Source organism: Cebidichthys violaceus, unplaced genomic scaffold (assembly GCF_023349555.1).
Source record: "Cebidichthys violaceus isolate CVI_PGR_0920_01 unplaced genomic scaffold, fCebVio1.0.p SCAF_7, whole genome shotgun sequence".
Classification (NCBI taxonomy): Eukaryota; Metazoa; Chordata; class Actinopteri; order Perciformes; family Stichaeidae; genus Cebidichthys; species Cebidichthys violaceus.
Genome location: NW_027176927.1, coordinates 6,208,337 through 6,235,025, shown reverse-complemented (window position 1 = coordinate 6,235,025; position 26,689 = coordinate 6,208,337). Strand labels below are relative to the sequence as shown.

General features: G+C 41.9%; 1 protein-coding gene across 4 annotated transcripts; it reads left to right on the top strand.

Moving 5' to 3' along the window:
* The first annotated feature begins 154 nt into the window (after positions 1–154).
* LOC137891723 (threonine--tRNA ligase 2, cytoplasmic-like) lies at positions 155–26,689 on the top strand. Of its 4 annotated transcripts, XM_068736496.1 has the most exons (18): positions 16,572–16,751; positions 17,529–17,704; positions 17,792–17,906; positions 18,258–18,379; positions 18,637–18,745; positions 20,077–20,141; positions 20,272–20,350; positions 20,951–21,097; positions 21,211–21,309; positions 21,925–22,094; positions 22,266–22,428; positions 22,941–23,078; positions 23,543–23,620; positions 24,906–25,006; positions 25,772–25,873; positions 25,978–26,050; positions 26,206–26,320; positions 26,438–26,689. In XM_068736496.1, exons 1-18 carry the CDS (start codon positions 16,668–16,670, stop codon positions 26,578–26,580), a joined length of 2,079 nt encoding a protein of 692 aa, XP_068592597.1. In that variant the 5' UTR covers positions 16,572–16,667; the 3' UTR covers positions 26,581–26,689. The 4 variants fall into 4 exon arrangements, with proteins under 4 accessions (XP_068592596.1, XP_068592594.1, XP_068592595.1 ...); XM_068736495.1 differs by lacking the exons at positions 16,572–16,751; positions 17,792–17,906; positions 18,258–18,379; ... (12 more) ...; positions 26,206–26,320; positions 26,438–26,689 and adding exons at positions 155–359; positions 7,357–7,486; positions 7,587–7,801; ... (5 more) ...; positions 9,670–9,837; positions 9,951–11,979 and having other exon boundaries at positions 17,529–17,617; XM_068736493.1 differs by lacking the exons at positions 16,572–16,751; positions 17,792–17,906; positions 18,258–18,379; ... (12 more) ...; positions 26,206–26,320; positions 26,438–26,689 and adding exons at positions 161–359; positions 7,357–7,486; positions 7,587–7,801; ... (5 more) ...; positions 9,670–9,837; positions 9,951–11,979 and having other exon boundaries at positions 17,529–17,617.

Below are 26,689 nucleotides of genomic sequence, written 5' to 3'. Positions count from 1 at the left end.
AACTTATTTTATTATGTTTTGTGTACGGTGACGCACACTTGTGATTACATGTATGTCATTATGATAAAGTAGCACAAACACGTGGGCGTGTTTCTAGTCCTCATTACGTTAGCTCCCTCACGCGCGTCAGCAGCGAGCCATCACAGCAGACAGAGCTGGAAAGATGGCGGCTGATTCAGGAGCTGCAAGCGGGCACGGAGTGCGCAACTCCAACGCTGGTCTGGAAGCGTCTGTAGACCGACGGCTTCAAGGAGTATCCAACACCATGGAGTCAATACAGGGACTATCGAACTGGTGCATTGAAAACAAAAAGCACCACGGCCTTATCGTTCGCCACTGGATGAAGTGGCTCAAGAAATGTGAGTATCTCGCTACTAGCTAGCCCACTTTAGCCAATTCAAATGCGTCTCTGCGTTGACCGTGATCGACTTTTCCAAATTCAGCGTCTTGTGATCGCTTTGAAGTATGAAGTGCAAGGCAGTTAGGTGCAAAAATAAACAATGATGGAGATGCAAATCATACATCAATATTTTACTGCACTTTTAAAGGGTTGGCGTTGTAATCGCCACTTAAAATGAGCCGCTAATGCTAGCTATGCTAAGCTAACATTTCGCTGCTAGCGTGACGGTCTCACTGCTAGCTCTGTTTACAGTCGGGCCTCCCGGGGTTCATGGTCTGGATTAGACCGATACGAAGAAATCTGCCATGCACTGCACTGCATATGTCAAAGAATGAACACTTGAAATGAAGGTGGTTACAACGTGTTTAGTTAGATTTTGTTACAATCTGCATTTCAATGTCAGGTTGCAAATTGTTGAAGCACTTGACAGCAGCACCCTAAAATATTTCCTCCAACTTTACCTGCTAAATTGTCATTGCTTCATATTGGTTTCTTACCGACCTACTGTATATTCCTACTATACCTAATTGGATGTAGTTAAGCTTTTAAAGTAAGTATACGTTTATAGTAACTATAATAGTTTATGTTGACTAGGCAGGCTGGCACATTCAAGCTATTTAACCTGGTTGGTGTTTCTGTGTTCATGTAAAACTTGAAACAAAGTAGGCTTTTTGACAAAGGAAACATCGCAAGTAGACGATGTGTCACCAGATAGTCTTATAAACTAGTGGCACTGGAATCTGACACGTGTTAGTCCTCATTATCTATTTCAGGGTAGTTGTTTATTCCCTCACTAATCTGATCAAAGTCATCTATTTTATTCTGGATTGTGTTTGTCTGCTTACTATTGACCAACAAATCTCCTCCATATAGCTCTCCTATGAGGTATTATGAGTCCCGCATGCAGTATTTTAAATTCAATTCTCCAATGATGAAAAGTGGTCAAACTATACTCTTATGATTAGATCTAATCCCCAAAAATACTTTGCAATATCTGCACAACACTTGTACAGCATCTCACTTCATTAATATGAAAGCACCCATAGTTGCTGTTGTGACTCTGTGAGAGTTAAATTGAGGTACCACATTGGGAAAACCACTGAACTGCTCGCACTTGTTTAGCTCTAGACAGACTACAGTATGATAAGTTTATCTTTGAAATCACAGGTCACTTTGTGTGTTTGGTCTCCACCCATGCTAACTTCCTGTCCTCTAATAATATTTTTGACATTGCTATTTTGAACTACAAAATGCATTTAGCTGTCTAATAATAGGTTTACAAACATTGGTTTCTAACAACATTATGTAGACCATAATAATCCTAGACATTTGTGGAGGAATTATTGTGTTGGACTGGCTTTTTAAACATTGGAGCGAATGATTCTTACCTGCGTGTGGGCAGAATGAAGAGGCAGCAGAGCACCCCACGTAGTTAGTGCTTCGGCTATTGATGTCGGTGAATGCAGGAATAAATGTAATTGATGTTGCAACTGTTTGATGGAGGCGTTATTTATCATTTGAGCTTTTATATTGTATTTACTCATCAGTGGGTTTTGAAAGGTTTAGTTTCCCATCTGTGGCAGGTAGTTTTAATTTGTGTGAAGTTTGATGGCCTACTCACAATGCTGCTATTACATGTCATGTTTACCTCATGTTTGTTTTGAGTAGAATTTATAAAAAAATAAATAAAAAAAAAGATATTGGTTTGCCTTTGTTACATAATGCTAATTTGGGTTTTTTTGATTTATGGAACCCAATGAAATGTGTGTAAAAACATGAGTCATCATAAAGTCTTATAGGTACATTCTACATGAATGCTAGATGCAACGGTACAGTTCACACATTCACCTTTTCAGCAGGAAAATGTTTATTTAAAAAAATTGTTCTCCAATCTTAACCAGAGTTAAACATATAAAGTGGGAAAAGAAATAAGCACAATTTTTAAAAGCCAAAAAAATAATCCACATTATTGAATCATCTGACATGAGGAGTTTCTAAAATGGTTTCTTGATAATCTGATTGCTGAAACAACATTAAAACACATTTTGTTTGCATTTGTCATGGAGCATTATTGTGCCCTGAAAAACTTAAAATCTTTATTGTCTCAGTCAAATCTTCATGTCGACCAGTGTTTCTCAAACTTTTGTTTTGGGGACGGACTTTTTAAAAAAAGAAAAAAAAGATTTGACTTTATGCTGTTAATGCATTTAGATGGAATTAACCGACTTTTGTTTTTTCCTCGCATCAACAAAACAAACTGAATGTACGCCAGCCTTTCACAGTAGATTCAATGTTATATGTGGAATACGATTATCAGAACAATGCGAACATTCAGGCTCCCTCACAGCGCTCAAAGGTGTGTTGCAGATACAAATCTTAAATAAAAGACTCTGGAAGAAGTTCTGCAAATGTGTTTGGGAATGACTGACGTAGACATTTCTTATCCGTGCGCATCATTGCACACAGAGCAACACATGATAAAAGGTTGTGCTGACGGCACACTGCAAACTGCTGTGCACTGGCTCAGCCATTGTTTTCTGATGGAGAGCGGTGCCAACTAACCAAGAGTCAATCTACTAATCATTTATTGTTGGCTGTAGGCTACGACGCACAAGGTATCAAGTGGATCATTTTGAGTAAACACAATCCCTGCCAACCAGTTTCCAAAGCAGACAACAGGTTTCTCCTTTCTTTTCTTTTTTTCTTTCACTGCAGAAATCCATTAGTTTGCCTGAATTTTAGTCTGGTATGTCGTGTAGTTTTTTAAATTTAATTTCAAATTTGTGCTTTATTACTTGTGAATAGTAATGCAGCTGATAAAAAAAACAAAACCAAAAGCTCTTCTGTGATGAAAAAGAGCTTCAGATGTGTGGAAGATTATAAATACCTGCAGTATATCTTTGAGCACCACTGCCAGCAGTTTATATTTGTAGCATAAGTTGTGTTTGGTATACTAAAGAATACACTGTAGTTTTTCTAATTTGCAGGATTACAGCAGCAGAGTGGATAGAGCAAACAAACAAGACACAAGTAAAATGAAATGCAATAAATAATTAAACAACTAAAATGTGATATAGTCTGACTGAATGGTAAATACTTTACTTTTAGTGAGGGTGATAAAAATGTAGGATGCAACCTAATAAGATTCCGTATACTTTCATTTACTGTGCGTTGGTATATTAAAGCACAGTGTTACTACCCAAATTAATTTGTGGCACCAGGATTCATGCAATGTAGTTGGTTGTGATGAATCTCAATCAAATAAACAAAAAGGGAGCAAAACGGTAATGTTCTGTTTTTGTGTGTGTGGGGGGGGGGGGGGGGGCATTTTATTGCTTCAATGTTAAGTTTGAACGTATGTCATATATTTCAATTTAACTATAATATCTTATAATGATTAAGTTTTTTTTGAAAGTTTTGGTTAAAGATATATTTAGGGAAATCAATTTTCAGAAAATGCAAAACAAATATTTTTCAATACACTTGGAAGTAGAACAATATTAAATGCTTTATTGAATTGATTATTGAATTTGTTCCTTTTATTGTATTAGGTGAAGCATATTTCAAATATAATCTCAGTCTTGTGTTATACGTAGTTTATATTAAATAAAGACCTCCTCAGGTTTCAGGCACATAGCATGACATTCACATACTACAGTGACAAAGCCAGATTGTTTTAAACATGTTTGTTTCAGAAGTGTGAGCAAATAATTTAACTATTTGCACATATTTTACTCCTTTTGGCATGAATTTTACTTTCAAGTTGTTGTGTAGGGCTAAGGGCCTAAATGAAGTTGGTGCTGCACAGTCTGGATATTTTCTAAATGGCCGATTTAAGTTACACTTTTCAGTGCTTCTAATGTCATTTAGGAGCTTTTCAAGTGGATTTTGCAAACTGTTTCAGCATTGAATGGTGGAATAGAACTGTACAGATACTGTTATTTGAGAACTGTCTGTGTTTTCAAGTGATAAATGCTGTGTGTGTGTGTGTGTGTGTGTGTGTGTGTGTGTGTGCGTGTGCGTGTGTGCGTCTGTTTGGGTGTGAGAGTAGGGTTCAGTCATATGTTGTTCATAGATACTCAAGGCGCTTTATGTACAACTCGCGTCACTCTCATGATGTTTGTGGCATATTTGTAAAAATGTAATATCAGCCTTGTTTTTAAATATGTATTTCTTTTAAAAGAAAAAGAACTCCGAAATAATGTTTTCGAAAACAAATTTATAAAGGATCTCTGTGTGTTGTCAACAGTGAAGAGCATATTTGCATATTGTCAGTATATGCTGATATGAGATATTTGATCTATGTTAATAATATTAACTCCTGTAGATAGTTAATTCGATTAGTTTTTACTGCAAAGTCTTTTTTTCCCCCACTTCACGTACTTTCCTTTTAGTTTTTTGTGTTTTCCTTTTTTACCTTGTGGAGCTGGTCTTTAGATTAAGTTAACATACAGTATATACTATCTGTCTGTCTGTGTGTGTGTGTGTGTGTGTGTGTGTGTGTGTGTACAGTTGTGGTCAAAAGTTTACATACACTTGTAAAGAACATAATGTCATGGCTCTCTTGAGTTTCCAGTTATTTCTACAACTCTGATTTTTCTCTGATAGAGTGATTGGAGCAGATACTTCTTTGTCACAAAAAACATTCATGAAGTTTGGTTCTTTCATGACTTTATTATGGGTTAACAGAAAAAGTGACAAAATCTGCTGGGTCAAAAATATACATACAGCAACATGAATTAGCAATTTTGGTGACTTAGAAAGTTGTGTCAATGAAATGAGCTCCATAGCATGGCCTCTTAACTTATTGTGAGTGATTATGAGTGACTACAGCTGGTGACTTCTCTGAGGCCATTTAAATAGGGCTCATTGGATACAAACGCCCACAAACGCTACAATGGGAAAGTCAAAGGAGCTCAGCATGGATCTGAAAAAGCAAATCATTGACTTGAACAAGTCAGGAAAGTCACTTGGAGCCATTTCAAAGCAGCTGTGGGTCCCAAGAGCAACAGTGCAAACAATTGTTTGTAAGTATAAAGTGCATGGCACTGTTTTGTCACTGCCACGATCAGGAAGAAAACGCAAGCTATCACCTGCTGCTGAGAGAAAATTGGTCAGGAGGGTGAAGAGTCAACCGAGAACCACCAAAAAGCAGATCTGCCAAGAATTAGAAGCTGCTGGAACACAGGTGTCAGTGTCCACAGTCAAGCGTGTTTTGCATCTCCATGGACTGAGAGGCTGCCGTGCAAGAAGGAAGCCCTTGCTCCAAAAGCGGCACCTTAAGGCTCGACTGAAGTTTGCTGCTGATCACATGGACAAAGATAAGACCTTCTGGAGGAGAGTTCTGTGGTCAGACGAAACAAAAATCAAGCTGTTTGGCCACAATGCCCAGCAATATGTTTGGAGGAGAAAAGGTGAGGCCTTTCACCCCAAGAACACCATGCCTACCGTCAAGCACGGTGGTGGTAGTATTATGCTGTGGGGCTGTTTTGCTGCCAATGGAACTGGTGCTTTACAGAGAGTAAATGGGATAATGAAGAAGGAGGATTACCTTCAAATTCTTCAAGATAACCTAAAATCATCAGCCCAAAGGTTGGGTCTTGGGCGCAGTTGGGTGTTCCAACAGGACAATGACCCCAAACACACATCAAAAGTGGTAATGGAATGGCTAAATCAGGCTAGAATTAGGGTTTTAGAATGGCCTTCCCAAAGTCCTGACTTAAATCCCATTGAGAACATGTGGACAATGCTGAAGAAACAAGTCCATGTCAGAAAGCCATCAAATTGAACTGAACTGCACCAATTCTGTCAAGAGGAGTGGTCAAAGATTCAACGAGAAGCTTGCCAGAAGCTTGCCAGAAGCTTGTGGATGGCTACCAAAAGCGCCTAATTGAAGTGAAAATGGCCAAGGGACATGTAACCAAATATTAGCACTGCTGTATGTATATCTTTGACCCAGCAGATTTGATCACTTTTTCTGTTAACCCATAATAAAGTCATGAAAGAACCAAACTTCATGAATGTTTTTTGTGACAAAGAAGTATCTGTTCCAATCACTCTATCAGAGAAAAATCAGAGTTGTAGAAATAACGGGGAAACTCAAGAGAGCCATGACATTATGTTCTTTACAAGTGTATGTAAACTTTTGACCACAACTGTGTGTGTGTGTGTGTGTGTGTGTGTGTGTGTGTGTATGTCTCTCTCTCTCTCTCTCTCTCTCTCTCTCTCTCTCTCTCTCTCTCTCTCTCTCTCTCTCTCTCTCTCTCTCTCTCTCTCTCTCTCTCTCTCTCTCTCTCTCTCTCTCATATCACTGTTGTCTTTCTTTGCATGGACTACAGTGATTAGTTATCTGCTGATTGAACTGATGAATCTTGTGTCTTTAAGACTACAAACTAAGATGCTGACCTCTGCTAAAATCTAACAGAATGTGAAATAGGAGAGATTTAGACCTTTTTTTTTTTGCCCAAAATCCATCTTACTGACTGTAATTGAATCCTGCCTGCTTAAGTCAGGGTACTGAATCTATATCAGGAAGCAGTAGAAATCATTGGATCCATGCCAATATTGTATTTCTTTTGGAAATGGAAATGTATAACTGTTACTTAAGTTAGGTGACTGAACTAATCGTACCAACAGAAACAGGCACCGTCTTCAGCCCGACAGTTATTCACTGACAGTAGTTTAATAGATTAAGATGCCATTAAGGCTTTTGAATGCAGCACAGGTGACACTTTAGCGCTGTATTTGCATCGGTGGATATACATAAAAAGTTGTCATTATTACATGGTTGAGACCAATGTTAATATATATTCTTTCACAAAAACACAAGCTGTATGACAACGATCCATAAGATTTGTTTTTTAATTATGTGCTGAGCGGGACGTTTTACAGTTGGAGAAACAACTATGTGATGGCATCACTGGTTCTAAATGAGCTCAAACTTTCTTCTTTTTCAGCTGACAACAATCACCGCTTGAATCTCTTCTACCTTGCCAACGACGTGATTCAGAACTGCAAGAGAAAGAACGCCATTGTCTTTCGCTCAGCCTTCGCAGAAGTCCTTCCTAATGCCGCCCAGTTTATCAGGTGAGTACGCGACAATACGGCTGAATAAAAATAATTCTGTTTTCACGTTCTTCTAGTATTGACATGTGCCATGTTGTGTTTCCTTTTTTGTTGTTGTCAGAGATGGGAAAGTCCGCAAGTCGGTGGAAAGGATTTTTACAATTTGGGAGGAGAGGAGCGTGTACCCTGAAGAGGTCATTGCTCAGTTTAAAGCTGGCTTCAACAAAAAGGAAAAAGAGCGAGAGAAGCAGAAGGAGAAGGAGAAGAAGGAAAGGGAAAAGGAGAGAGAAAAGGAGAAAGAAAAGGAAAAACAAAAGGAGACTCCACCGGCAACTGGTCAGTTTGGTACTTCAAGGTTTTTGGTTGTTAATCAAATCTAAAGTGAAATAACTTCCTAAAACTTAAGTCACACAATTATTTATTTTAAACCATTTACAGTTATGGTTGTGTGTTATTTAGTTCATGTACTTCTTTCACTCTCCAGCCCCAGCCAGTACCAAAGCTGCCCTCAAGTCCAAGATTGTAGCAGAGTTCACAGTAAGTCTTGCTCTTAGTGTTGTCTTGTGTAACTTTGTCTTACACGCCTGTTTGTGTTAGAAAATATCTAAAGCTTTGTGCTTTCTGTAACGTATTTCTTTGCACTCTGTTTCTTTTCTAGCCCCACTCGCTCATCGAGCAGTTGTCGAGTTATAAGCGAGCAGTCGCAGAAGAGGAGTTCAGGGAGAAGCAGCTGGCAGCTCTCCGGGTAGACGTCTGCAGCACGGAGGCTCTCAAGAGACTCAAAGGTGGGACTCACTGAGCTTTTTTTGCATCATCACACACTTCTTATTCTTACTTATATCCTATATAGCTTGTATACTATATACAGTGTGCTGTATGTCTTAAGCCACAAACACACTTGATATGTCCTCTTCATGCCACACCACCGTCTTTTATTGACGCATATGAAAATGTTTATAAACCGTGTATCTCATTTTTTTTTGCTTTTAATTTCAATTGTCTCCTATTCCAGACAAGGCAGGAGGGAACAAGTTTGCAAAGGACTTTGAGGACGGCAGTCTGAAGCTGCAGGAGTTTGTCGTCTTCATGGAGAAAGAGCTGAAAACGGGGCCTCCTCTGCTGGAAGCTTTGGGAAACGCTGACATTTTCTACGAGATGCAGTACAAGGAGGTTAAAATTGTGGCCAATGTGAGTGTTCGGTTTGCGGATTGAAAATGGTTCAGCTCTGTTACATTGCACTGTTTCTCTATTTAATGAAAAAAATTGCTTTGTAACAATGCCTGTTAATAAATATGCTACAATAGATAGCTGGAACATCCTTTTTATCTTCCTCATATCTCATATGTTCCCTCTCTTAGGCATACAATGCCTTTGCCAACCGCGTGGCCAGCCTTAAAAGAAAATTGGATTCCCTAAAGTCAACTCTACCTGGACCCGAGGACTCTCCCATCCCCTCACCCTCTGAAGACGCCCCCTCTCCCACTGGCTCTGACTCACCCTACCTGGGACTAGGATCTAGCAGAGCCCAAGTGGACCCAGAGCTGGATGGCAAGGCCATGGATGAAGGAGACATGCCCAGTGACAACAGACACATGGAGGACATGGACATGTCTGACGAAGAGGCTGGCGCTGCCACAGCAGGCGGTTAGTGGCTCCAGAGTGTTGTAGTGGGGCGATAGTTGTCCTTTTTCATATAGATCCATATTGGGCTGCCAAGTTGTAGTGTCGTGCTTCCGATTTGAAAATGTATCAGCTCTTTGGTTATTTTTTACTAGCAGATGACAAGAAGGACAAGACGTCCACTGCTGTTGCCAAGTCAGATGCAGCATCAAAGGTTCCCACCACACCTACGAAGGCTTCTAAGACCAACGCCACTGCTGCTGCTGCCGCGGCCACGCCACTGACTCCCACCCCCGCTGCAGCTCAAAGCGCCCCGACGACCCCGATGGGAGTGAATCTGGAGAAGGTTGACCTGGGAAAGATCAGCTCCATCCTCAGCTCGCTCACATCTGCCATGAAGAATACAGGTGTGTTCAAAGGTTTGCTGAAGACGAGTGCAAACATGTTCTTTGCATAGATCGCCACTCGGTGCAAAAGGTGTTACACCCATCCATAGTAATATGACTGTCTGAAGTAAATCTACTCGGCCGTGTCACAGATAAAAAATTGTCTGCATCCCTCTGCGTCTTTTGAATTTTTCCCAGCAGCTAGCCCATCACCTCGGCCTTCTCCAGGAACACCCACCACTCCTTCTGGCCAATCAGCAGCCTCCAAAGCGACTTCTTCGAGCCCTCACTTGGCCAACTTCCTGTCCCGTGTTGATATCACACCTGAAGGCATTCTCAATGCTCTGTCTAAAACAAACACACCAGGTAAGACACACATACACTACACTTTTTTTTTAATGAAAAATGTTTTTACGTTTTACTAATCATATATTTGTTTTTTATGTCATGACTGACTCCCCTTTTTCTGTCTTGTGCAGCTTTGTCCTCTCTCCTGCAAAGTGTGACCAACGCCACCTCGGCTCCTCCCACCCGAACCTCCCCAGAATCCTCAGCAACTAAAACCCTGCTCACCCCAACCACCCCAAAAACCAAACCCGCCCTGGGGAACAGCCTCAAACGAGACACACCTGGGAGAACCAGAGACTGGGAGAAAGGGAGACAGCTGTCCCCTCCTCCTCCTCCACCCCCTCCTCGCCTCTCAGCTCCTTCCGTTTCTCCCCCCAGCCTGGAATCCAAAATTAACAGTTTCCTGCAGGGTAATCCAGGTTTCAGTCTCGCTCTGGGTGATGTCAGTCCCGATGGGGTGGATGGTACCCCAGTGAGAGACGAAGCAGCCGGCACCCCCACCCAGGACGAGATCATGGACACACCTGGGAGTGTGCCAGAGTCTTTAGGGTCCTCTGGAGGCCATAACCTCTCGCCCACAGCCTACCGCAGTGAACCCTGGGATGCCGTGATCACCCCATCAGGAAGCAGCAGCAATGGGGACTTGCTGAGCTCTTCCTCCTCCTCTTCACGGTACGGAGCTGGAAAAAAGAGTGGCACAAAATTAAAGGACGATGAAGTGATGAATGCGAGGAAGCAGGTGTCCTCTTCCCCCAGTAACGACATGAAGGGTAAGAAAGATGGACAACACGGCCAGTCAAGAATGATGGGAAACAACCGAGGGATTGGAGAAAGAAGACCGTCTGCAAGCTCTCGTAAGGCCAGCAGTGGCTCAGATGATGGAGGTCTGAGTGGAAAACGAGAGGGGAAAGCTGAACGGTCTCCAGGTGGGGATGGGAGGGAGGGACAGTACCATCGTATTGAGACACTAGTGTCTCCCTACACCGAAGGGGCACCCATCCAAACTCTAGGTTACTCAAACCGCCCACTCGCTGGAGAGCGCATCAAGACGGTAGAGAGCATCCGCGTGATTGGCCGAGGTTCTCGGCGAGGGGGAGGGGCTGGCGGTCGGCCGGGGGGAGCAATGTGGTATGAAGAGGAGGAGTACATGGATGCTCCTTCAACCCACGCTATCCCCTCTCCTCTTAATATTGGCACCAAGGACATGACCCCCTCCATGCCTCTGCCTCCCCCACATCTCCTCCTCCCCCCACATCTCCACCCTCCTCTGTCCCATCCTCACGCACATCCTCCACCCCAAGCTCCGTTCCAAATGCCCTACCACGCGGATAACATCCAGACTCCTCCCCCATCACTCCTCCACCAGCATCCTCCTCCATCCCATTTCTTCGGCCCTCCTCCGCCGATCCCTCGACCCCCTCCACCTCCCGTGCCCCAGCGCCCTTCCCCTCCACGCACCCACCATGCTGTGCCCTCTGCAGTCATGGTCGGGGGAGTGTTGGTCCCTGTCGATCGACCCCTTTCTCTCTCAGTCAGACCTGAAGGTGTAGATCGCAGTGGACTAGGGCCCAGAGGAAGCAAAATGGGTCCTCCACCCCTCATGGCATCGTTGCTAGGCGAGCCCCCTAAGCTGCCCCGCCCTGGCACCGTTAAAGAGCCCTTTGTCCCCCGCCATGCCCCCCTTCTCCACCGCCCAGGTATCCCTGGTGTTCCCCTACCCTTACTGGGCAGAGTGAAGGAGCCTCTGAATCTACCTCTTCCGCCCCGCTCTCCCACATCCTCCACTCCCTCTCCCTCCACGCCTAATTCCCCTGCGGTCGACACTCTCCCCACTAGTCCTCCAGCTCAGCCCCGCAACCAAACCTCTAACCCCGTTCCCCTCCTCAACTTGCCCAGTCCTCGACCCCCAATCCTCTCAGTCCCCAACCCACAGAGACCTCTGCTGCGGGGCCGAAACCCCTCTCAGCAGTTTAACCAAGATCGCCCCATGGGGGGATATCGTGGGGGCAAGCGGTCCGGTCCTCCGTACACAGGTGGCCCCTTCCATTCGCAGAAGAGACCCTTCCTACCCCCACGCTACTGAAGTGGTCATCTAACACAGGCGGAATGAGAAGTGCAAGCACCCTGCACTGAAGTGCAGAGTGTGTGTTAGCCCTGCTGGTATGAGCCCAGATATTTTTTTCTCTGTTCATTAGCTTGAATTAAAACTACCTTAGGTTGTGTGTAAATAGTGGATTAAATCTTCATGCTTCAGCTAGGTAGCCAGCCAATCATCTTACACTGTACAGTGCAGCTACGAGGTTATCAGTTACATAGAGCAACCCTCAATCCATCCCATTTCTCAAACCTCTTCTCTAACCATAGGAAGAAAATGCAGATAGTTCAGTTAGAAATTAAACTTTTCTTTATTTAGAGCTTGCCTATTTGTGTGAATGTTGGGTTACTTAACAGAGAGAGCAGGAGAGCGAATCAGAGGTTTGGGTCTTATAGGATACACAGGAAAAGAAAGAAATAAGCAATTGTTTGACATTTGGAAAATAAACTTATTTGGGTGTCATATATGTGCTAAATATGAAGCTACAGCCATAGCCGGTTAGCTTAGCTTAGTATAAAGACTGGAAACAAGGGAAAAAGCTGCCTTGGATCTGTCTAAATCTTAAACAAAAATCCCCCAATTAACACCGCTAAAGTTCACTTATTAACATGTGGTATGTAGTTTGTTTAATCCATACAGAAATGTAAGTGGAAAAATGACATGTTGTTGTTGTTGTTGTTATACAAGGAATTATATGTTGGGCAATTTTGGCCCTCATGACTCCAGGAAGTAGCTTTGTTACCTTTAGACAGAACCAGGTTAGCTGTCTGCTGTTTCCAGTCTTTATAATAAGCTGAGCTAATGGTCTCCTGTCCACAGCTTCATATTTAACAGATATGTATAACTCTTAAGAAATCCAATAACTGCAATTCCCAAAATGTCAAATTATTCCTTTAAAACTCTTCTTCTTCTATGTGTGTCTGGGTGTGTGCCGTGTGTCCTTGCACAGCATTTCTCATTTGAAGTGATGAGATTTGTGTTGCAGCCGAGGTCAGCACTTGTTCATATCTCCGAAGTACCTGCTGTAAATAATATTCTTCTTTTGCTCGACCTTTTTCACCTTCCCATCTCTCCCACTGTATATTTCTAAGCTTGTAAATATAAAAAACTGAGATGACACATCCCCCCCCCCCTTCAAGCTCTTGTTTCTGTTAACGAGGACAATGGTCGTCAATCTAGCGCTCCGTCTTTACTGTGATTTGAGGCCTTGGATAAGCTTTAGCTCCAGAAGAGTTTCTGTCACACCTTTCTGTCCTCCTTTTGAAACCACCACGCAGAAGAGGAGGGCGAAGATAATTCTGTATTATTTCCAACATAAAGGTCTGTCTGCGCGCTTCAAGTTAGACTGAATCATGAAGATTCCCGGTAGTGGATGGCGTGTGTGTGTGTGTGTGTGTGTGTGTGTGTGTGTGTGTGTGTGTGTGTGTGTGTGTGTGTGTGTGTGTGTGTGTGTGTGTGTGTGTGTGTGTGTGTGGGGGGGGGGGGGTGGGGGTGGGTGTGGGAGGGGGGGGAACCACACTCTTGCTCGGCTTCAACATGTACTGACTTGAATAAAATCCAGTTTCAATTCAACTGGGGGGGGAGGGTGGGGCATTTTATTTGGTCACTATGATTAACTTGAACTGCGCTGTTGTAATTCATTTGCGCTGTTCAGCTGAATTTTTCTGTCTGTTTTTCAGAGAAATTGTTTTCATATACTTACGTAGCTGCTGCTGCCATTTTCATAATGCATTAACATTTGATGCCTCTTTATTTTTTTTGCGCTGTATTTTTATGCGAGACAGAATTGGCAATTTCCCTTTTGCAGCAGCGCCCACAAATGGTAAAATGATTGTGCTAATGAGGAGTTTTGAAAATGGTTTATTTAAATACTCAAGTTGTATTTGGCCCCTTCCTCATTTTTTTTTTTTTTTTTGGCTGCTTACGTCATGCTTTTCCCCTCAAGCCCATGTGCTTCGTCCAGGAACACTTGTGCACCTCTCAACACTTATAAAAGGGTCAGCACAATTGCTGTAAAGCCTCCATCTTGTGCAGGAATTATGGCCGTTAAGCCTCCCTTTGTTCTACACTGATGAGGTTAGCCCACACAGTGAGAGGTGCATGCTGGGTGTTGCTGCTCAAAGCCTCATACCTCTTGTGTTTGTCTGATCGTGGAGTGTTTGTCGTCTCCTGTGCTCATTCACAGTTACATCAAGACAGACTGAGCGCCTGCAAACGTTTCCACATAAAGTTTGATACATTGTTAAAATGTAACCACACCGAGTGTATTTGTCACTACAGTGTTAGTTCATCAGAGCTCTGATGTTTTACTGAATGTTATACAAGTCTGTTACCACCTTCTGTAAACTGTATGTCTTTTATCTGACCACTCACTGCTAAATATCAACCCAAATCAGTTTGGTGTGTTCACGTGTCACACAGTGAAAGCCAGATTAACTGTTATAACAATCTTCCTGCTTCCTAGGCACCTACCAAGTTCAACATTTCAATTGTCCCTATAAATAACTATCCATTTCCTCTTTGACAAGTTGACTGAAGATGTGACAAAGCCGATGGTCTGTGTATATTTGATAAGTTGAATTGCTCTTACTGCTGTTCTCATCAATGATGCTTTATCCCCGGTCTTTGAGTGTCCAATCCTTTTCTGGTGTGATAAACATGCACTCATTCTATTACTGTCATAGTGAATATATGCATACTTTAAGAGTTGAGTACATCTTCACTTTTTTTTTTTTTTTTTTTTTTTTTTTTTTCCCCCACACAAAGCATATTACAGATCACAAGACTACAATCTTTAGTCCAAAGGAGTGACTTGCAGCCATTTCCCTCACATACTTTAGTATATCTGACATTTTGCTTGTTGTTGCTCCATTGACTGTAAGCAGTCGGTGCTCTCTTAATTTAATAATGTAGATCTGCTGTTTTCTATGACTTTCTCTTCGCTTGCAAAGACTTCTACTCAAACTTTTCTCTTATTACCTCCTTGAGAAGACTGACTTTCTTTTTTTCTTTTTTTGATTGTTGCTAAACATTTGCACACTACGATGCACGCTGTTGTTGGAAAGCCACATTTTAGAAATGCCATATAGTAACAGCTTTACACTGAAGTATTGACCATCACAGTACATGGAACGCACTTACTGAATTCACTGAATACACTGTGCCATAGACTGTTATATGACTGCCATAACCTCAGTCACAACATTAACAGAAAAACACTAAACAATGACTTATTAGTAAATCATACTTAAAAAAAATGTAGTCAATATGCAAGGATGAAATGACTAAAGCCATTCATATTAATTATTATTCAACAGTGAAAATTGCGATTTGTTAAGGTAATTGATATGTTAACAGCCGAGTTAGGTCCTTAATGTTAAATACAGATGCATTAGGCAAAACCAGCAGCTCTCCTTTTCAGGCAGTCATCTAATGAAGGACAGTAGATATCTTGCTCGTTAACGTGTAGCACTTGTGTGCTTTCCAATATATTTCATAGATATAGTGAAATAATAGCAAATCCTTAAGGTGGTCCCATATTTATAAATTAATAATGGGTGTCTAGATGGGGCCAGATAGTCACGTATTTAGAGCTGTCTGAATGCACAGTATTTATACAAGTGGGTGCTTCAAAGTATTTAAATATAATAAATTGTATTTATTTACTATGTAGATGAAGTACACGCATTTTGAAAGTGCTGTAGCTCCCCCAAGTGGCAGTTCAGCGGTACTTCAGCTCCTGTGTCTTACGTCGAACCAGTGTCTCTTCATGTACTACTGTAACTACAGTAGTACTTTAACTACAGTAATACTTTAACTACAGTAGTACTTATACTTCTGAAAATGGTGACAATCAAAATACGTTCTCGTCCCTGGTCAGAATTAACGGAGTTGTTCACTAACTTGTTTAAACTCGCTCTAGTAGTCCACCTGACAGTATTTACTTGTTAAAAAAATATCCAACTTGGCCTTTAGATGTAAAGTGTAATATTTCAAAACTTTGTTGCAATAATTTCTGCGGGGAAGACTTTAAGGAAATAATTTGAACAGTAGCTACGGTGAAGATGGTTCTAACTTAATATATTACATATTTGAGGTAATATGTAATATATTAAGTTAGATTTTCTTCTCAATTGATTTACTAATCTCAAAGACACCAATGCTCTCGGGCACTAAACCAACAGGCTTTAAATGCAGCTGTAGTTTAAGGCAGACGGCTCTCAAAGCGAGGTGCGCATCTCCATAATGGCGCACATTGCCTCTGTTCATCCTTGTAGCATAACATCATGCTTAGGTCTGTGTGAACATACTTTGGGTTGCATACTAGTGGATCACTGAACTACAGGCACAGTGTAGCTGATATCCTACGGTTTTTGGTGGTCTTGTGTTGTGCTTCATCTGGAGACAGCTCCAAGAACGTGTTTAGTTAAAAGTTCATAATACAATCCTGTCAGAAGTACCTAATCTACATGTGCATGGCTTTAGGTGTTAACGTCGAGCTATTAGCCCTACAAAAAATGCAGATGTCCCGTATGTGCAACTCCATGTGTTGGCGCGCGCTCCGGTGTGGATGCCTGGGTGCGCGCACGCTGCTTCCTAATAGCGTCATGTGTTTTACGCCGGCGACGTCACCGCTGCCGTCCTTAATCTGTGCTTCCGGTGTTATGGCCGCTCGCAGAGAAGGGTGACAGCAAATGTGGGATATGTGGGGGGGGGAATGAGCGCGGGTGTTTAGGCAGGTGTGTGTTTTAGGATGGCGGTGACGCAGCTGTTTCGGCTGGTTATCTGTCGGCCGGCAGCTCGTGCGACACTTCGCGCGCACAGGAGGTACAGCAAGGTGCGCGTGTCTTGTTATTACTGCATTACAGTAACTCCAGCTAACGTTAGCTAACAGGACAGTCTGTGCTATGTCAGGGTTAAGAGATGGAGGTTGTTGTGAAGTTTGTGCTTTGATAAACCTTATTCATCTCTAGGTTTAGTGCAATTTTCAGATAAATAGGACATGGTTTGGTGCTTTGTTTTGGATATACCTGTGATGTTTATAAACATAAGGGTTTTTTAAATGGGTGACCCCACTAAACCCTCCACTTCCTCTCCTTGCTCTCCCTCTCATTTGGTTCCAAAGTGGTTCTCTAAAAACGAAAAAAGTAAAGTAGTAATATTTTATTGGTGGTAAAGTTACTGTAAAGAAAATAACCAAACTAATGTTTATTTAAGGCATTCAATTTATTTATTTTGTAATTACTTTTGTCATCCACTTCATTGTAATGCAGCCATTATGCTGAGGATAAGACAACACTGAAGCTTAATCACACTTCAGCACAGTGTGTTTCAGCACAATATTGATATTGGTGTATCAACAGACACTCTGTTACCAGTTTATTTGGTACACCTAGTTAAAACTACTATAACATACTACTATAACCGAGCTTTGTGAAAGTCATAATATTCAGTTTCTATTGCTGCTTGTTTAGAGAGGTGTTTGCTTAACTTCATGGTTATTTTGGGGGCTGTAGTGGGTGTGGTGCTGTTGGATTGTATTGCACTTGTTATCCTCTCATCCTTTCACCTCTTTTGATTCTGATCTACTGTACATCTTTTCGACCCTCTGTAGGCGTGCCCAGCTTCATCTGAGCGACTGCGACTCTTTGAGTCCCTCCGGGATAAACAAGGCAACAAGAGCAGAGCTGAAGCTACAGAATCTCGGCTCAGTATCCGTCTGGCTGACGGCCGGACGGTAAAGGGAACAGCTGGTATCACCACACCTCTCTTTGTTGCTCAGAGTGTCCGGTAAATGCATTTTACAGAAATGTGTTCTCTTGTTGTGTTTGCTCTTACTGAAGTGATATTTTAGGGTTATTGCATCTCTGCTTGCAGTGTGAAAGGAGCGCTGGTCAGTAAGGTGAATGGTGAGCTGTGGGAGCTTGGACGGCCCCTAGAGGCAGACTGTGAACTACAACTTCTGGGGTTTGACACAGATGAGGGCAGACAGGTAATCACATCTTTTTTTTTTCATACAATGCTTTTGCGTTCCTTCAATTTGTTTGTAATACACCTTGGTTGCGCCTGCTTTCGATGATGATGTATTTGTATGTTGATATATCTGAATGTTGTGGAAACTTGGTGTTGCTGTTGTTCTTGTATAGTGATGATGTACTGTCTTGTAATTGTGTTTTCATACTACAGTGTTCATTTTCTTAACAGTGATGTTATTCCGTTTCCTGCCCAGGAGCTACAGTTGTAAATTATCTTACAGCTAACTCTGGTACAGCTAAGAAACTGTGCACTGTCTGTGTCAAATAAATAAATGAATCTCTACACCTACACTGTTCCACCGTCTTAGGCAGCATGGAGGACCGGAGCGTGCATCCTGGGTGGAGTGTTGGAGAAGACATTTGGTGCCGAGGTTTGCAGAGAAGGAGCGTCGGAGCTTGGGCTTTACTGTGACCATCTACTACACAACAGGTGAGATCTTCACATCACTGTCTCTGATACAGGACTCCAGGTGCATTAAAAAAATATTTCTGTATTAATGTTTGCCCTCCCTTCCCTGCCGTAGGTGACTCCTTTACATTTCTACCACCCGTGTTAACATTATATATATATATATATATATATATATATATTTTTTTTTCTGTGTTTAATCAGCAGTACTCTTAGGATTGTTAACTCTACATTATTCAGTGCTGCTGTAATGACCTCTTTTCTGTCCACACACACAGTGCCTTGTCTCTGAGTGACGTGGAGGAGAGATGTAAACAGGCTGCAGCCCTCAAGCTTCCTCTGTCCAGACTCCAGCTGAGTACAGAAGAGGTCCGAGAGCTCTTCCAGGTCAGATATACAAGTGTCTGTCTACAGCAGACAGTTTGACTTGTTGTTGTAACTAACCCTGTGTGTAGACTGCAAGCGTATCAGATGCATTTTTTCCACTTGCACGTCTGATGCAACAGATTCGCTCGAACGTTAATATATACAGCTGTCTACATCAGCTGCGTCTGTCCGGCGTAACCGCATCCTGAATCATTTATTTACGCTTTAAGTTGATGTTTCTTGACAATACATGCGTAAAGGCGAGGTTAATGCCCAATCAACACTACTACAATACTACAATTTACTACACATTTTAGGGTTTTGTCATTATTTTATCATTTTGATTATTAAACTTTTATTATATTATCTTTATTTTTTTTTATTATCTGACTTTTACATTTTTTTTGTTTTCAATGGCATGTTTATTTACTGATTCTGTATTATTTGATGTGTAAAGCGTTTTAAAAAGTGGTAAACAAATAAAGTCTTCATTAACGTTTTTATCAAAGTCAGACAAACAAATAGCTTTTGTAAACAGTAACGTCATCCTATGGCTATGTAATTTAGGGTAAATATGAAAATAGGCGACTTCGCTATGAGGTTTAGAGTAAAATTATGGATGAATCTTATGCATCAGTGCTGAAGGAAAAATAGGTCAGGAATACTCGCACATATCACAGGACAACCGCACACTCCACAGATCCTTTGACATTTTAGGAAACCGTTATTAACTTCACTTCAGTTTTGTGTTAATGCTGTTGTGACGTTTGCAGTCTAGACACGGTGTAAGGCCTAAAACGGGTCCCTGGAACTGACGAAACTAAATGTACTGCTGTTGTTATAATTGTTAGTTATTACACCTTTGCTTTCCTGTAACTGTTTTGTTTTGTTTATGTTTGTCTGTGCCCTATGTAAGGCGCTATATAAAATTAAAGTATTATTATTATTATCACATGTCTTCATGTCGGGTTGGTGAATTTATTCTACCAACCCGACATGAAGACATGTGATACCTACAATACTCTTTGTAACTCACAATGAGACTAATAATTAACAGAATAATATATTATGAAAGATCTTTGTCGGTGTGCTCTGGTGCCGTATGTAATTGCAGGTCATCATTCTTCAAAGCTAAATTGCTCTGTACCTGCTGCAGGTTGTCTAACTGAGTGTTTATATATGTTACTCACTGTGTAGGAGTGGCTCCTGTTAATGATGTGCTGCTGATATTTTCTAATGTCCCAGTGTTCACTTTCTGAGGTCAGGCCCCTTCCTATTGTCCTACTGTCCATATTACACTGATTGTGACTGATGAAGTGACATGTGTGTTTTGTGGGTTGTACCTCTGATAGAACAACAAGCTGAGACTTCAGTTCGTTGAGGAGCAGATGAACGGCCCCTCTGTCACAGTGTACAGGTATTAATACACACACACACACACACACACACACACACACACACGCACACGCCTGATGTGGACTTACCTGCAGTATCTTATAAAATGTCACCCAAAATTAAACCTGTTTCATCCTCTCTGTGTGACTCAGGTGTGGAGACAGCATAGGGGTCTGCGACGGCCCCCTCCTCCCACACACTGGCTTCCTCAAGGTCTTCAAGACACTCCAGGTGTGTGTTGGTGTAACTGTCCTGTCCTCTGTTTGCCTCTTTGGAATTGAGCCAGTCCCTTGAAAGCTCAACAAGGTGTCATCTAGCATAGCTCTACCTCTTTTTTTTCTTAATATAATTTTTTCTTAAAGACATTCAAACAATACCATTAAGAATTTTCATTTCACACAGGATCATTAAAGATGGTGGCTTAGTTAACCTCATCTAATCTGTAAACCTATGTTTTATTTGGACCTATTTAGCACAGTCCGTCAGGACACATGCTGGGTCAATGGAATTTTCCTCGTCTTTATTGATCGAGGAAGAGGGAGGAGTTTCCATACTGCGCTGCCACTGGGCAGACTGGAATTCCATAGCAGCCAGGCTAGAAATATCAGCAGCAGGATGTTGTGTTTGTCAAAGGCCCGTTTCCCGTTCTCGGCCTTTACAAACACATTGCCATCCATCAGACGAGCTGTCACTCTCATCGGTTCACCCTTCCTCTTCTGGCTGACCCTCACTCTCCCTTTTCTCTTTTTGTCACCTCTTTGTTGGCTGATTTTTATCTCTCTCTCCTTCTTCTCCCCAACCTCTCCTCACTACCTATCTTTAACATCCCAGCTGTCGCCCGTGACCCTGGCCAATCAGACTGAGTCGTCAGGTTTGATGCGTCTTTTGGGTGTGGCCTTTCCAGGAGAGAAGGACAAAGAGGAGTGGGAGAGGGAGCAGGAGGAGGCGAGGAGGAGGGACCACAGACGCATCGGGACAGTAAGACGAAATCTAGATTAGAAGAGATGCAATAAATGAGATCACCTAATAAAGCAAATGGTTAAAGAGTTGTTTTTGGATCATAAATGCCATGTGTTTATGTTTTTACGTAGGACCAAGAGCTGTTCTTCTTCAATGACGTGAGTCCAGGAAGCTGCTTTTTCTTGCCTAAAGGAGCCTACATCTACAACAGCCTCACCGACTTCATTAAGGTGAACACAGTCACTGACTCTGTGTGAATTACCTACAATATTCTGACTGTAGACTTTATTCTATATTATGGCATTTAATAAGAGAACTATATGAGCAGATTACTGCAAATTCAGGTTTTCAGTGATAGAACTTTGTCATTCATATTCCCATTTACATGCTATAGTTCACAGCCTGAGATTAATGACTGAAGACACTCCCTCAACGTTTCATTACAATGTCAGGGAACCCTCAAACTCAACACCTTATCTTAAGCTATTGCTAGCTTCGGTGCGAAAGGATGAACGCAGATTTCAGTTATATAAAGTTACAATAGAATGACTTTGGTATTCTGTGTAACTTAATTGTCTGTATTTTCTCTCTGCATTCCCTCTGAATGTGCAGCCACTTAAAACAAAGTGAAACTTTATAACCCTGTTCAGCACTGCTTGTGCAACTAAAACTGAAATACCCCACACGTCTTAATTTGATTATGCAAACCCAAACTATGACCTTAGCTATGACTTAGTTAGTGAGGATATTGCTCTTATTAGTCTTCAATTATTGCCCTGTTGTGACAATCTACCCCCGTCCTGCACTCATTGTCACACACATCCTTCCTTCCTGACGTCTTGCAGGGTGAGTACCGAAGGCGCAGATTCAACGAGGTCGTGACCCCGACTTTGTACAGCACTGCATTATGGGAGCGCTCGGGTCACTGGGAGCACTACAGCGAAAACATGTTCACTGTGACATCAGAGGGCTCTCAGACCTACGCTCTCAAACCCATGAACTGTCCTGCACACTGGTGAACACACACACACACACACACACACAACCTTGTACTTGTGTCTTTGTCAGGAAACTCTTTGACATAACGCGTTTCCTAGCCCCCTACCGTAACCATCACAGCTAAATGCCTGACCCCAGCCCGAACCTTAACCCTAACCTTAGCCTGACTCTCCTCTCTCGTGTTTAGCCTTATGTTCGAGCAGCGTGTCCGCTCGTGGAGAGAGCTTCCTCTGCGATGGGCCGACTTCGGGGCGCTGCATCGTAATGAGCTCTCCGGAGCGCTGGGAGGTCTCACTCGTGTTCGAAGGTTCTGCCAGGACGACGCTCACATCTTTTGCACACCTGAGCAGGTACAGAGAACACATGAACTTACATTGTTTTGATGCAGATGCAGAAGGTGCTGTAAGTGGGGTAGAAAGTGAGTGGGACACATGTGGGACCACGTTACGGTGATTAGATGGGCTGTACAAATAACTCCTGAGACATTCCAGGAGGCCACCGTCTGGATGAATGAAGGTCTTTGTCCTGTTCAAACATTACACCTCCATATGTGCATCACTGTGGCTCTGCAGTCGGTGTAATCCTGATCCCCTACATAGTGCTCTGGAACGTTCCCATGATACTCATTGCGCTCCTGCAGACTTTCTGCTGGCATCCTGTTAATTCACAGAGGTCATAGTCACAGGATAATCATCAGTCTGTTAGCTTCGAAAATTATGATTCAATATATGGAGGCTTTACAGTAAATACAATGTCATATCTTTTTCTTTACTTACCCTGGTTGGAATTTTAAACTCCCCTTATTATTATTATGTCCTCTTGTTGCCCTTGTCTTCAACTTTTTTTTTCATTGTCTTTCCAGCTGGAAGAAGAGATTGTGGCATGTTTGGACTTTGTGAAGAGTGTGTATCAAGTGTTTGGGTTTTCCTTCCACTGCCTCCTGTCTACACGTCCTGAACCGTGCCTCGGGGAGCCTGAACAGTGGGATAATGCTGAGCAGGTAAACGCACACACATTCACACACGCACTTCAGTCTGGTTCGCCAAAATCATATGTCGTCTTAGGCAGGCCCAGCTGTTGTACAAATGTGTATGGATTGTAATCTGGACCCAGCTAATCACAGCTACAGAAAAACATCTGTAAACTAAATGACATGGTGTCATGATATCCACATCCAGTTATATGAGTGGTACTTTTCAGTAGAGATCTGCTCATCGCTGGGCTGCTGGGTAAATGTTTATCTCTAAATCCCCATGGACACCTTTTTAAATAGGCACAGCGGCAGTTGAAGCTCATTCAATTGAGTGCAATTGAACATTATGGTACCAAGCTCCCACACACACACACACACACACACACACACACACACACACCAACATAGCTGTAATAATGTACATTAATGTACTTGCATTATCTACTATGCCTGCTTACTTACTGTGCGTGTGCGTGTGTGTGTGGGAGCAGCAGTTGGAGAGGAGTCTGCAGCACTTTGGTGAACGTTGGGAGTTGAATCCAGGAGACGGCGCCTTTTACGGACCAAAGGTCAGTGGGAAGGGAAACATGCAGGAAACTGATTTCCACACACGAGCATACATTTATCAAAGTTCATAAATACGCTGAGTGCCAAGCCCAGTGAATGTGTGAAAGTTACTGGTTTGCCATAATATTTAATAAAACATTTAGCTGAAATAACAGAGTTACATTTTCACTCCTAACTAGCTTTATACAATGTTTTCCAACTTATCTTTATTGTCATATTGTTACAGTTTCATGTCTCATCATAATCTTTGTCATCCTCACTGGCGACAAGCTCTTGATTTTTTTTTTGTTGATCAATTGGAAAGTTTTTCTCTCACTTCAGAACTTCAGATTGGATTTAGGAATGCACTCATAGTATCTGCTAACATCCGCAACATTGACACTTAAAAAAAAAAAAAATAAATTTGGAAACTAATATTTTTCATATTGACTGACTTAATCTTCAACTTGTATTTGAATGTGTGTTTGTTTCATTGTCTTGTATTTGAATGTGTCTGGCTGCTATGGTTTTTGTAATTTCCCTCCAACGATTAATAATGTTAACTAACTAAACTAACTGGCTGCTGGCTGTAGCTTCATATTTAATGGACAAACATGAGTTGTATCAATGTTTTCACTTAAATCTCGGAAAGAAAACACACATTCGTATTTCCCAAGCTGTTGAACCTTTAAGAATAGTGTGTAGATTTATCTACAGGATTCTTCTAGAATCAGTTTATTGGTGTTTCTTCACAGATTAGAGAGCAACACTGACGTCTTTGTTGTCCTTGGCTCTGCAGAGAGACATTTTTGAGAATTAAATGTTACAGTTCACACTGTCCTCGACCACAGGATTACCAAACAAACCAGAAATGTGCGACAGTTGTTCACAGAAAATGTGCAGCGACTTGTGTTTTATGGAAACAGAAAGAAGCTTAACTTAAGAATGTTCTTGGTTTTCTTCGAGGTAATTTAATTTTTACTTTTACCCGTGCAAAGAAGTCAGTAAGCATCAAGAGGAAGTCAGCTTCAGGCAGGATCTGCATGATCGAGCTCATGTGGAGGCACAGAGAGTGGAGGTAGGTCAAGTCAGGGTGGGGTTAGATACACAGTAACACGCTCCATGTAACAAACAAACATTCCTCAGAGCCATCCAGCTAGGGTGTGTTGGCCACAATTTGCTAGATCAGCTTGTCTTGGAAACACATTCGTTTCCATTTCTGTCCACAAACATGCAGTTTGTCCCCTGCAGTGTCAGAATAGAGAAGTGAAGCCCGAAGCTAACGCACTCCTACACGTTTCTTCATAGATTGACATTCAGATCAAAGATGCTATTGGCAGACAACACCAGTGTGCCACAATCCAGTTGGACTTCCAGCTGCCGATCAGATTTGACCTGCAATATGTCGGGTGAGTCATAAATTTCTGCATTTGGCTCGCAGTCTCTGAAACATTCCTACATCTGTAGTGATTTACATCTGCTCACTGGCATTTTTTGAGCATATTCTTCTCTGTTTGATGAGCCCACATGCTGTATGTCATATCCTGTAAGTGATCAAGTTAAAGTGACAGAAGTTTAACTTAATAGGACCTAATTTGATCATGAAAGATGAGTCCTTTTATTTAATTTATCACTTTAGGCCAACATGCTCCCTGTTTCTGCGTTAAACCTCTTTTTGCCTCTTATTAGTGTGCCCTACTTCCTGCATTGTCTCAACGTGGTTTTTATAGTATTTATCACAGTATAAGTCATTTAAAATTGCTACATTGATATTCCCCATGATATAGTAACATTTATAGGAAACTATTTATGCAGAAAATAACCAAACAGGAAGTTCTGAAGGTGAATCCAGCAAATACTTACAAGGTACTGAAAAAAAGTGATTTGCAACATTTCATCATGGTCTAATAATCTCAGAGATATCAAAGGAGAGCTGCTACAGTAAAGACGTTGTCTGATGGGAGTCCAGGTTACATGATCTTTATTTAAAATGTGATTTAACCTTTTGTTGTTGTTTGTTTGCTAAGTGTAAGAGTATATCTAATGGTGATTCTTTGGAGAAAAGCTTTTGAGGTTGTGCTGCAAACCAATGCAAATCTATCTATCTGTCTTATATATATTGTCCTATCACCCAACACTCTAATGGTAACCCTTTTGTCTTCTGTCTTTCTCAGTCCGGACGGACAGTTGCACAGGCCGGTGATGATCCACAGAGCAGTGCTGGGATCACTGGAGAGAATGATCGCTATACTGGCTGAAAACTTTGGAGGGAAATGGTGAGAAAACTTAAATAATCACATTGAGTCCGATGTATTTCGTCAGGCTGTTACGATACAGTAGTCGTACCCAAACGCATCACCTCTCTTTTTACCTCACGCAGGCCACTGTGGCTGTCTCCAGCGCAAGTCATGGTAATTCCTGTGGGGGGCAACAGTGAGTCATACAGCAAACAGGTCAGTCTATGATGAAGATTTCCTTCTGGTACATCAGCAGACCATGTGTACTGTCTTTCTGAACTGTGTTCTTTCTGTCATTATTAATTTGCTTGTTACTGTAAGAAGTTACAGTCCAGATAGAGTCTTAATGGAAGTGCCTCTCTTCTGTTAAGGTGGTCCAGCAGTTCTGTGAAGCTGGCTTCATGGCTGATTTGAATGATGATCAGGGAGCAACCTTAAATAAGAAGATTCGCTCTGCTCAGCTTGCCCAGTACAACTACATATTTGGTAAAGATAAATACTGGGATGAAAACTGGCGACTTAATGTACTGAAGCCTGAAACGCCTTATTTATTGCTACTAATGTTACCATAACTGATAATGATGACGTTTTCTTTTTGTCCAGTGGTGGGGGATAAGGAGAGTGAGAGTGGAACAGTGAATGTGAGGTGCAGAGGGGGTAAACAGCTGGGGAGGAGGCCGACAGAGGAGGTGCTGACATCCCTCACACGGCTACGAGACACCAGGAGCAACTTAGAAGAGTTCTGATGAAAAAGTCACTGATGTAAAAGTGTTTGTTTTACATGTTCAAGCTGTTATACCGTGGCTTTGTCTGAAGAGATGGCTGCTAAAATTTGTAATAAAAGTATATCAAATA